Below are 13,115 nucleotides of genomic sequence, written 5' to 3' on the forward strand. Positions count from 1 at the left end.
TAAATTACGTTACATTATTGTCACCAATTTCTACCTTCCCCTTATCGCCGAGTTACCCTGTTAGGAAGGGCTAAGCCTGCGATCCATGCCGCCTACTTGTTAGAAATTCGCAGTGGGCTAACAAGATACTTAAAAAAATATTAACTGCTATATTAAGTATACCAGTCCTATTGCATGCCTCGCTGCTTCACGGATATTCACGAGCACAGGAGACTATTCTTAAATCTGTTATATAGTAATTTCATACAAGGAGATACAATACCACAATGTTTGATGTTTATCCGTCCTAAAGTCTGGATAATGGACCACAACGTAAAAAATATTGGGAATATATGAATCAAATATTTTTTTATTAAATAATGAGTCCTCTCTTATATAGTTTATTTTCAATTTTTATCATCACATTCACAAAAGAACAGTATAAAAATAAAAAATAACAGCATTTATCAAAAATCCGTACAATTTTAACATATACCGTTATATGTTAAAATTGTACGGATAATTATTATTTATAATAATGTACTAGTTGTATAACTACAAAGTAGGTATAATAGAATCAACACGATTAGTAATAAAAAATCTCAAGGGTTAGTAGTAAAAGATATATACAAGCCGAACGTTCCTGATTGTATTTATGACATCTCTAAGATTTAAAATGGATAACTCGTTTCACATATTACAGCCACCAAATAGTTTGCTTTGTAAGCTGCACTCCAATTGTAAAGCTACAAGAGGCACGACGTTTTAGACCTCTTATTTCCATAAAATTCTACACTATACCAGAAAGGCACTAATAATAGCGTAATTTGAAAGATATGTGGTGAATTTACTATCATTGTGCGGCGACACCGTTGCCTAATTACGATGGGGCTTGAAGAATAACATTAATGTGTTTGTCAGGTCTGTCATTTCGAGACTGAATAACTTTTTTTGTACATAGAAGAATTTACAATTGATATATATGTATATATCAATTGTAAATTCTTCTATATTATAAATATATACACAGCCACCATCTGGTCTCATTCTCTTCCTGGTGCTGCTACCACAAAGAACCCAATAAACAAATAATAGCGGCTCCGACGTAGCCGCTAATGATATAAGCAATAAAGATTTTTACAATTGTTTTTAATAGTTTACATGTAAACTGTGTTTAGTAGTGTAATGAAAAATAGTTGTAAGAGCTGATCTAATCGAGTTGAGTTTAAGAACCAAGGAAGTTCCTGATAGCATTAAATCTATAATTTATTACTTGTAACCTCTTATCACTAAATACATCTCCAGCTCCATGTGATTTTAAGTAGGTGTGAGTCACGTAGACTCACACCTACTTAAAATCACATGGAGCAAATAAAAGCTGTTTAAAATCAATATGTCCACAATATAAAATTAAATATTATAATAAATATTCTCACACTTCGTTTTTTATTTGGAAATATAGCTTGAAAAACTAGAAACAGTTTACAACACTGTCTAAATTGTACGCAACCTCATATGAGACATTCCCGACGTAGAAAATATACAAAAGAGCATTATTATGTTTAAATAAGTACATAATTAGAACTACAGTACTTTGTTATGGACAATGATAAACGTATATGAATAATCTATAATATATTTTTACAGTAAATCCTTGCAGGTTTAAGAAATACAAATAATTAATAAAATCTATTACAATCAACTGATACATTGAGATATGGGACTATCTATAAATTATGTCAAATGTTACAATTTTTTTTAACCCCTACCCACCCTTGTGTCCCCTGATCACATTTACGACTACCTCCCCTTCCTCCCTATTCTGACGACACATATTTTATAATCTATACAAATAAATAAAATCGATAAAATTGCAAATAACAGCTTTTCACTAAATACAAACGGTACTTATGTCAAAAAAATTTTTGTTTGTTTGCCTGTTTGTTCTTGCTATGTAATATTATATTATCAGTGGTTCTTGCTAAACTCGTGTCTAACAGCTAGCTTTACACTAAATACTAAAGCAAGAGTAATCTCGTTAACAAGCTAAAGCAATGTGACGTCACAAAATTTAGGGCATCTCCCCCTCAAAATAAATTGTGACGTAATTCATGCATGGGCATTATATTCAGATCTGCATATTACGATATTATTTAGAAAAACTAATAGAATTCAACAATTAATAAATACATAAATAATTATAACATTCACAGATCACTGTATTACACAGCCACTTTGGTTATCACTTTCTGATCTTGTAGAACAGTCTGAATCATCACTTGTATCTGACCTGTCTCTTTGGAAGACATTGGATCGCGCTCTTCTTGAACTGCTCGCTGTGTTAATATTAAAATTTTTATTACTTATCGTTTCACTAAGGCCATTAACATTTTTCAGTAATTTGTCCATTTGTTTGTACACATTCGTCACAAGTTCTTCTTTAACATTAGCAGATGTTGTTCCCTGTTCGTGACCACTAGCTGTAGACTGCGGTTTATAAATGTCCAACTTCTTGAAGTCTGACAACTCCCTGCGATTTAGCAATGACGCCAACACTTTATCTGTTTCTCCTGCTTCTATATTGTCGAGAACATCCTTTATCTTCGCCATATATTCCAGTCTTTGATTTTCTTTCAAATTTTCAATCAAGTTGCGTTGTTCCTGCCAGAAACATGGAATATTCTTCTCACATAAAGCATCATATAGCTTTTGAACAATCGCCTTAAATAAAACGCTAAGGTTCTTGTCCCAGTATTCCTTATTTGTTTCTGAAACCTTCCACAGAAATAACGTTCTTATATAAAACATAACGATTGTTTTCAGTTTGAGTGTGTCGCGCATTTTCTTTACCTGTTAAAGAAAGAAAGCACATTTTAGGTGTTGAAGGTTTTAATTTATTGTTGCTATATTTTAAGGATTTACCATAAAGGCAGACTGTAAAATAAATCTATGTGGGGACCTCAGTCTCACCTATTACACGCGCCAAACAGTTTGTAAGCTGTTTCTGTAGAAGAGTTTAGATAGGGCAGTGAAACTACAGGATATGGAGTCATAATATCTTAGCTCTCCAGAATGGCAACACATTAATGTTATCATGGGCGTCACGTGACATGACGTTGCTCTTCATGAATATAGGTGACCGTTAGAATTTACTATCAGGTTGGTCGTCAGCTAGTTTACTATTTTAAATTAGGTACATAAATAATCTTCACATTTCTTCTTTGTTTTAGAAGTACAAATTTTCATTGGTTTTAATAGAAAAAGTTCTTCTTCAAAATTAGAAGCTAGAACGCCGTCTTAATCATTATCTAAATACTTTTAAAATGATATATAATACTTCTGTGTAAATTTAAAACTTTAAAGGAAAAAATAATTTAAATTAATTTAAAAACATTAAATGCTTGTCTTGTAAAAAATGTACATTTTGAATACTGCCATTTTTCTATTTAACCGAAATGTACATACAGTAATAATATACTGTCACCATGGCTAACCCAGACAGTGTATTTTTTAAAATCTTTAAAAATTAGTTTACTAAGTATCCGCTGGCGCCGCTGTCTGTATGCTTAGATCTTTAATATTAAACAATGGATTTTAATGCAGTTTTCAGCAATAGATAGAGTGATTCAAGAGGAGATGTTATAGTATAGTAAAAGCAGCGAAATTAAAAGATTTGTCGATAGTGTATAACACAGACTACGTCTCTTTGTTCTGTGGTTTATAATAATGGAACAACCACCTACATTAATAGTATACGTGTAGAGTAGTGTACTGTTTCCCAACCATTTTTGTGCAGTTATCCACCTCAGCATTTCTAAATTTTTTATCCGTAGGACGTGGGCCCCACGTTGGGAAATACTGGTATTGGCTGTCGGGGCATAAGTAAGATAGTAGGATAACCATAAAGTCAGGTTAATGAGCCCATCGTGGCAAAAGCATTAGGATTAACCGCGATTTTTTATTTATTTATTAGCACACAAAACAGATAGAACAAGCAATATAATAATATAATTAGGAGCGTGTAGTTCGGTACAAAACTGGATTGTAATCCAACACTACGTATGCCTAGATTAGTGTAGTAAGCTACACTATGTGAGGGTAATGTAATGTATACCAATTTTTTAATTTGTATCGATTTTTTTTTCAGTTTTATTTGTTTATCTATCGTTTTCTTTTAATTATTATTACTTTTAAGTGGCGCCCTTTCTCTATTTCATACTGATTGCATAAAACATGCTACAAAGCTGAGTGGAAACAATATGATGATGATGAATATAAATAGATATTATTAGGTTAATTACACATAGTATACATTATAGAAAATATATATATATATATATCAATAATATTATAAAGAGGAAAAATTTGTTTGTTTGTATTAAATAGGCTCCAAAACTACTAGACCGATTTGAAAAATTCTTTCACCATTAGGAAGCTACACTATCCGTGAGTGTCATAGGCTATATTATATTTCCAAAAAAATTAGGGATCCTTACCAAATCTCCAATAATGTAACCCAAGGTGTAAAAAAATTTAACAAAAAATACGTAACAACGCATGCGCTGTGAAAACTATTGATGATAGAACAAAATGATGTACTACAACATTGCAGAGCACATAATTACCTAAAAAAATGTGTAGCGACGGCATGTGTCTATCTATCAAAGTTACGTCACAATAAGTGTTTTTTTTTGTTTATAAATTTAATTGAAGCGCCTCTGCTAGAAATTTCTCTTTATTTTCTATATTGGTATTAATCCTTATCAAAATAAATTACCTCATATTACCGACTGCTTCAATATCTGTATATAACTTTTGAATTATTCAATTCAGACATTCCATTCGAAAGATATCACGTATTTAACAATGTAAGTATTAGAAAAAAAAACCTACTCCTCTGTTATATAAATAATACCAAATGCGATGTAGGGGCGTCACTGGGGTACGTCTACACACGTAGGGGGATACGTGCTAAGATAATACAATCGGGGAAGATAGCGATAGCAGTTGCATCGTCAGGAATTGCTGCAGCTCTCTTAAAGGATGGAAAAACTGCTCATTCTACTTTTTAACTTCCGCTATCCGTAAATTTTGAGCAACAATCTTCATGTTATATCCAGAAAATAGGGTCTCTTGATAAATTATTACAAGATGCCTCATTGATTATGTGGGATAAATGCACCATGAGCCATAGAGGCTTTGGATCGAAACTTGAAATATCTTAGAAACGGCACTGCTCTCATGGGCGGGATTACTTTTGTATTTATTGGAGATTTCTGACAGACTCTCCCTGTCATTAACATCGTCTCCCTTAACCTAAACTTTAATTGAAAGTTTAAAATTACGGACGAATATGAGTGTCGAGAGCTCATCATCATGGAATCACAGATAGTGATTTCCCACAACAACTGCTCAAACTTGGGGTAGGAATTTTCCCACTCCAAATTTAAACAGAAATTGAGATATCTTTCTGGATGAGTCCCTAGGTCAAATCATCGATAATTTAGAAATTTTGTTAGATGCTCCATGTCCTGACGAGAATTTGCACGAAAAAGGTTTTCATTGGATGTGATCTAGGGCGAAATGTACGAAATAATCTGTTATTCAAAAAGTTCCCGGACCTATAAAAAATTACAGCGTGACTAATATCGAAAACGCAGTTCATTATAGACAGGAATTTTTACTTAACCCTGACTAAACCCTTTTGCACTGCTATCATACGATTTGACGTCAAAAATCTGATTTTCTCAAAAGCATGATCCAATCATGATTTTGTGAAATCAACCCACCAGAGGCTTACTAAGGAATTGAAGGACAATTTAATTGTAGCGACCATTACCACTGGCACGGACCACGGCAGCCGGGAAACCAGCTCATATACCAAGAATATCGATGATCCCAACTGATCTGCAAATACCATTTAAATGGCTTCAATTTCCGGTTAAAATATCTTCTATGTAATAGACCTATGTATGTTTTGATCTTAATAATTTACGCGGATTTTGATGCGTTTATGTTTAAAAGACAAAATAGATAGAGTGACTCAAGAGGAAGGTTTAGGATATATAACGTCCCACTACTGAACATGGATCTTTAAACGACCGATAACCTACATATTCTATGTCCACGCGGGCGAAGCTGCGGGTGGATAGCTAGTATGATATAAATGTAAAAATTAGACGTACCCTTCGATTAATCTCCTGTCTAATTTAAACGGGGATCGAAATTACGACGGCTTGAGCTGTGGTTCGAAACTCTAGCCGTGCTCTCAGGTGGGAGTTGGCTTTCAGCCGCTGCATAAGTCCTTCCACGAGTTGGGAGTCCCATCTGCATTCGCTCCTTATCATTGGGCCAAGCTGTAAAGACCAGCTGCGGCTAACAGCATTAGAGTAGTTCGAAAAGAAACGTATTACCTTATAATAATCATTTGCACTTTAGTTGAAACTTAATCGTGGCGCAACCGTAGTCCTGTGTCCTCGTTAGGGCGGCGAGACGTATCGTTCACTAGCGGTAACAATGCAAGAAACATAAGTGCTTTTTTCCACCAGCCTCTTCCTTGTTCAGTTGGGTATTTGAATCTATATTCTTCTATCTCGTTCGATATTTGACATGCTTCCTCGCGTACTTCTCGGTATTCATTAATGGTCTCATCATCGATATGCTCGTCATTCATTAGAACTGTGAGTACACTTAGTTTCTCATTCAATTCCTTCAGTGTATTTTCTAATACCGCAATTCGATCAGCATCGACATTTACTTGTGACCTTTGTGGTCGTGGTGCCCTAGAAGTGCCACCTCTATAAAAATTAGACCCTTTAAATTGTGCCAATTCGTCTTTTGTGAGCAATGCAATTAAAATTCCATCCATGTCATTTGATTGAAAGCTGTCGAGGACATCTTTCAAACTTCTTGTATAGTTTTGTTGCTGATCGTTACTTAAGGCCTGTATTAAATTGTTATCCTCTTGCCAATAATACGGAATGTTTTTTCTGTTTATAGCGTTATACAGTTCTTCCAACATGGCCTTCAAGAGATCACTAAGTTTTGTATTCCAATACATTTTATTGGTTTGGGAAATTTTCCATAAAAATAACGTTTTAATGAAATAACTAGCTATAGCTTTCATATCAAGAACGTCACGAATTTTTTTTACCTGTCAAAAGAGAAATTGTACTTGCAGCAATTAATTATGTGGGAGCATTACTTGCTGATACATTATCTACTGTTGATGTTGTGGTGATCGGAACAGAAGGACATGTTTCATTGAGCATTTTTTAATACGACAGTATGAGGGGGATATAACCGGCGGCACTCAGATTAATTTGATTCTTTATCAATGTTTACCATCATCGGAGAGGTATAAATGCAAATCGGTTACTGTATGCCACATTCCATAGATTATATATGATATTATTATTATATGTATTGATACATGTATGATATTTATATAAATATACAATAATATTGTTAGTAATATACTACTTCTATACAACGGTTGCGACAGATAATGCAGACGTTACGATATTTTAGTAGCCCCTTAACTTTATCTGCTGAGGACTTGCGTGATATGTCGAAGATACGCTATAAGTGTACCTACACTCGTCTGGCAGCTGCTAGTATTTGCATATCATTCGTATTAGCTAGTACAATTTTCTTTTTAAGAATTCACACAACGTAAGCGTTATCCAAGGTAAGCAGAGCTTGTGTATGGGTATTAGAGAATTGATATAAATATTTTGATTTTTTTCAAAATTTAAAATGAAAACACTCAGACGGATACAATCATAGTCATGAATATAAACCGTGCCTGTACCGTGCGAGGAATCGAACCCGCGACCATCGTGAAGTAAAGTGGTGTGCTAAACCGCTAGACCACTGAGGCTGTCTGTTCAATTGTGAGTCCATACATATGGTACGGATTAGCACAGCCCGCTATTCTACGATATCGCTCCGCAATTAATGTTAAGCGCTACATTGTAAAATACAGGACCAATATTGAAATACAAAATACATGCATTTGCTATATATATATATATATATATATATATATATATACAGGAGAAGTACCTACCAATTTCATAGTTGTTTTAAGGTTTTGGCAGTCCCTCATAAGGTCCCTTTCAAAATCCTGGAACGACAGACGCCAGCAGCGATTTTGGCGTTCTGGGTCCTCAATGGCCTTGTTTGGTTTCGGAACAGCTAACCAAAAGTGCTCGGAAGTTTTGTCTGGTCTTACCTTGTCTTTATTTGTATTTGTTTCTTCTGATCGCTCTTGTATGGCAGGCTTTCTGTAACATAGAAGAATAGATTAATTAAAGGGAACTAGATAAAGGTAAACGGTTACCGTAGCTTATGGGCACCTGAAACACCAGGTCTATCACGTGCGCGTTGTTGACCCTTAAGAAGCCATAATATACCCTTCTTTAAAAATCCCATGCTATAGTCTCGCGAGAACACCTCAGCAAGTAGTTTATTTTACAATATAAGTGGAGAGCACGCTGGAAGAAGCTCCTCTGAAGTCGCACTATCCTAGACAACTTAGGTTCCATTGTGTGGGAATGAATTGCATTGGGCATTATGTCAAACAATTCTTCCGAACACAGTCCGTTGTATATTCGGTAGAACAAATAAAGCGACGCAAAGTCTAGCCTCAAGCTAAGTGGTTCGATACCGGTTGAGAGATTGGGATCCTCTACAATTCTCATAGCACGTCTCTGAACTAAGTCAAAAGGACCGAGCTGGTATCCAAATGCTCCTGCCCAAAAATGAGAGCAGTACTCCATATGCGGGTGAACCTGTAACTTATATAAGAGGAGTCTCTGGTCCGCAGTGAAATGTAGCCTCGCTCTATTGAACTCTCCAAGCTTTTTGAACGCCAACTTGACCTTTTCGTCGAGGTGACTACGGAACTCAACTGTGCTAGAGATGTCGAAACGAAGAATAGCAATACCCTTAGAAATGGACGCGGAATAGTCACAGCAAAAGGGTATAATATTTTCTCTCTTAATATTATAAGTTATGGCAAAACACTTACAGGATCGAGCGAAACAAATAGTACCTATCTACCGTAACGCTGGATCCCTTGTGGGGTAGGCAGAGATAATTAACAGTCTGCTATTCTTCTCCAATGTTCTCCTTCTCCTTTGACAATTTCACATCTATAATATCTTAAACCGAAATAAGTATAACTATATGAGCTAACCTATACCCTTCCGGCCAGCGGGAAAAATCAAATTTAATGCATGGCACTAAATCCACATCAAGTTTGAACGGCTGATCGTTCGGTAAACTGGCAATTTTCAATGTGTATGCGGGTCCGGACTGCGAAGACTCCAACGAATATGTCACCCCATTAACAGTAACTTGGCCATTGAACTCGTTCATGGCTTTCTGGGCTACGCCTTGTATCCAGGATCGGAACTTGTCCTGTCTGAGATAACCTTCGTTGTCCCGCCACGAGTGAATGACGACATGGCGGTTCTCCCAATTGCTCTGTTTCGCCAGGTTGTCAAAAGCATTGGTGATCTTTAGTTTCACGTAACCGGCCTCTTCGTTTTCAATTGTGATGCCGTTCTCGCCCTCATCATAGTTGATGGGCAATCGTATGACGATGTCCATGTCAAATTCATCCAGTTTCGACACCTTAGTCCCATCGTAAACGCTACCACTGAGCATATCCTGGAAAATAGTAGATAGAAATTTAGAAAAAACTTACATCTTTATTTACCAAAATAGACTTCAAACAATGTAATCTATGTGGATATCTCTTTCAGTCTCACCTAATTCTGCCGCCAAGGGGCTTGCATTGAATGATTTTTTCGGGTGTTCGGTGAGATAAGGCAGCTATGGACATTAATGATTTAATGCCTTTTATTACGACTACTCTAATGCTGTTGACCGAAGCTGGCCTTTACAGATTCACCGGACGATAGGGGGCGAGTGCAGATAGCACTCCAAATCAACGGAAGGATTTATAAGCAATTCGCCATATCAACTACACAAAAAAAATTAGAGTGTAGTTTATGGTTTGGGTTGCCCTTATGATGAAAAGATAGGCCAGCCTATGTTAAAATTAATGTATAGGTTTATATTTACATAAGCAAATGTAAATATGTACTTGTCATCAATCAATTCCATATTCCACTTCTAAAAACGAATGTCAATTTAATTTTAATGAAAAAGAAATATACATACACACTTACCTCAGTACTATAATGATTGAAATAATTACAGTATTTCTTCATAGAATTCTTGAATATTGCAAAAACACTGTTGAAAACATCTAGTGCCTTTTCATTATGGTCTTTTTTTAATGATACATAGCGATTGTGTATTTCTGTCAGGTACAAATCCAGATAATTTTTCTTTTTGTTACTCATGGTTCTGGTTCACTGGTGAATAATATCAAAAATCATATATATATATATAATATATATATATATATAATATATATATATATATAATACATATATAATATATTTATTATGTTAATAGAAGGACAATTCATAATTAATTAAATTGAGGTTTAATCTGATTATAAATAATTATTAATTATCAATAAATAAGTAAATAAACAGTTTGCTTTGTAATCTTTGAACAATTTATAGTGAAAAATAAATGCTTCTTATTACTTTTATTAATTTAATCGAGTGATCAACTTTCTATATGTCTAATAGTAAGCACAAACACTGTCAGGAATGAACAACAACTGTGTAACCATTAGATGTTTTGGAATCAACCACATTATTGCCATATTCTGTTATAATTGACCTTATTAAAAATTAATATTAACAATATCAACATGGGTAGTAATCTTTAATTTTTTTTAATGGTAACGGAAAGGTGCACTCTCCTGTCCCAACTGTTTACGCTGATGATAAGATGAACATAAGATCAGTGGCAGATTGGTGGCAAATTTACCAGGAATTTATCAGGACCATTTACAGTGGGAATGACATGGGTGGTCAACGTATATACGTTGACCACCCATGTCATTCCCACTGTTAATCCCCACTGTCAATCCCCATTGCTAGCAATGTACCATATCATATGATATGGTACATTGCTAGCAATGGGGATTATATTCCACTTAACAATTTCCATCTCCCCTTTATAATAATATTATAAATGTAAAAATCTGCTTCCGTCTGTGTGTTTGTTACCTTTCACTACTTGATACTTGACTGTCCTAATTGATGATCTATTTGAAACTTGGTGTATGGATACTCTGTAGCATGAGGATAGACCAAAAAGCAGTTTAAATAATAAAGAAAGCAGACTAAGTTATGGAAAACAGCTAATACAAAAAACAAGTAATGTCAGTACATTATATTTATATTGAAAAAAGAATAGAAGTTAACATTTTTGTCTGCCTGTTTGTGCTTGTGTTTGTAATGTTAATCTCAGTTTGTATGATTAGAAATATTGATTGAAGTTTTTTTCAATCATGTATTCATTCAGTATGATGGAATATTGGAATACATTACAACTGCCAGTGAATCTCCTTGTAGGTCTAACCATATCTATACATATATATAAAATTGGAGGGTCTGTTTGTAATATTGAAATAACCATTTTTTACTACATGCATATGAATATAAATACGGTACATACACCAAAATAACATTTTTTACAATTTTTGAATGAAAGAAGATGTGAAGATAGATGCTATCATAAAATCAGATATATAACTACTTAGTTTTGCTGTTTATGGACATGAGTTTTTCATTTTATATAATTTTTAACTACGCAGTAACTGTTGTTCATTATAAATCATCATCTGCTTCTCCCTTATCCCATTTATTTGTGGTTGGTATAATATGTTTTTCTCTTCCATTCATCCCTGTGCGCAGTCTCGTAATTTAATTTTTTACCATATCATCTTTCATCAATCAATCATCAATCTCTTTTCAGTCTTCCTCTGCCGTTATAACCGTCCACATTTATATCAAATCGGAACAGCTTCCTTAAGATATGGCCTTTATTCCTATACATTACATTCCCATACCATATAGTTCATTATATACTCAACCTTTTTTTATGTAATTAGAAACAGAAATAATTTTTATTCATTTAAACTTAATACCTTTTGAGAATCTTTGAGACTTTTGAGACTCATCAAAAGAAATTTGTTGTTCTTTTACATAAATTTTCAGAAATACATATTTAATAATTTCGTGTGAATAACTAACTGCTAAATAGCAAAGTTGACTTAAATAAATGAATTGTTACTTGAGTAGCAAAATAAATCTGTTCTTATAATTACAGCAACAGCAGCCCTACAAGCAGTACCCATTTATGTGTATAACAGGTGAATTATTGGAACAGCAAACAAGCTGATCGTCCACATGATGTGACATACATCATAGCTTAGATGAAATGCTTCCAAAATGTTTTTGGTTGTTGTTCTAACTTGTGTGTTTGGGAAAAAAGTGTTTAAGTATTGAAAACATTGTTTCCAGCACAGAACAAAGAGTCACTTGGTTTCCATAATGAAGTACAGTACATAGTTCTTTGGTCAGTTGCGAGATAACAAATTCTTACTAAATTATTATTACCTGTAATGTTCGTAAAAAACCTCTCACTAGTGACTTACCAAGTATAATTATGTTTAGAACAATTTTTATTATTACACTTCACTATTGACACAATTTTAGAAGTAATAATGAACCATTGTTATATTCATTTCTTTAGATAAATTTCCAGGAAGTCGTTTTAGTAGAATACTTTATTCAATATAAATAGTGAACACATTTGGTATATGTATTTTTTTCTTCTCTATAGGCTTTGAGTGGACAATAGGGAATAGGGATTCTAGTATTATTTGCTATCGATACAATGTAGGTATAGAACTTGCTATACGATATCTATCTGAAATATATCGAATTGGTTCAATGTTTTGACAAATAATTTTCATATTAAAGACATCGATATATTTGTCAAAACACTAAAACGCCAAAAAAATAAAGGATAGCAAACTTCTGCGTTAGACTTGAAAAATATAATATCTTATTTATGTGGATTGTATTCGATATTTAAAAAAAAATATCGATGTATTTTTTAAGTGCACACCACTACATTACATAATAATTATATATAGTATCTGGTAACCCCCGAAAGCGGAGCGTTAGTGTTTC

At 34.0% G+C, this 13,115-nt stretch overlaps 1 protein-coding gene across 2 annotated transcripts; it reads right to left on the bottom strand.

Moving 5' to 3' along the window:
• Positions 1–1,353: 1,353 nt before the first annotated feature.
• Positions 1,354–12,747, bottom strand: LOC131854325 (cyclic GMP-AMP synthase-like receptor). 2 transcript variants are annotated; one of them, XM_059205426.1, is made up of 6 exons: positions 12,575–12,747; positions 10,182–10,370; positions 9,182–9,657; positions 8,051–8,267; positions 6,393–7,132; positions 2,741–2,829 (listed from the first exon to the last, which is right to left on the bottom strand). In XM_059205426.1, the coding sequence occupies exons 2-5, from the start codon at positions 10,356–10,358 to the stop codon at positions 6,425–6,427; spliced, it is 1,578 nt and encodes a 525-aa protein (XP_059061409.1). In that variant the 5' UTR covers positions 10,359–10,370; positions 12,575–12,747; the 3' UTR covers positions 2,741–2,829; positions 6,393–6,424. The 2 variants fall into 2 exon arrangements, with proteins under 2 accessions (XP_059061410.1, XP_059061409.1); XM_059205427.1 differs by lacking the exon at positions 6,393–7,132 and having other exon boundaries at positions 1,354–2,829.
• Between the last annotated feature and the right edge of the window lie 368 nt (positions 12,748–13,115).

This window comes from Achroia grisella, unplaced genomic scaffold, assembly GCF_030625045.1.
Source record: "Achroia grisella isolate CSIRO2021 unplaced genomic scaffold, CSIRO_AGI_Agris_v1 utg976, whole genome shotgun sequence".
In the NCBI taxonomy this organism is placed as follows: Eukaryota; Metazoa; Arthropoda; class Insecta; order Lepidoptera; family Pyralidae; genus Achroia; species Achroia grisella.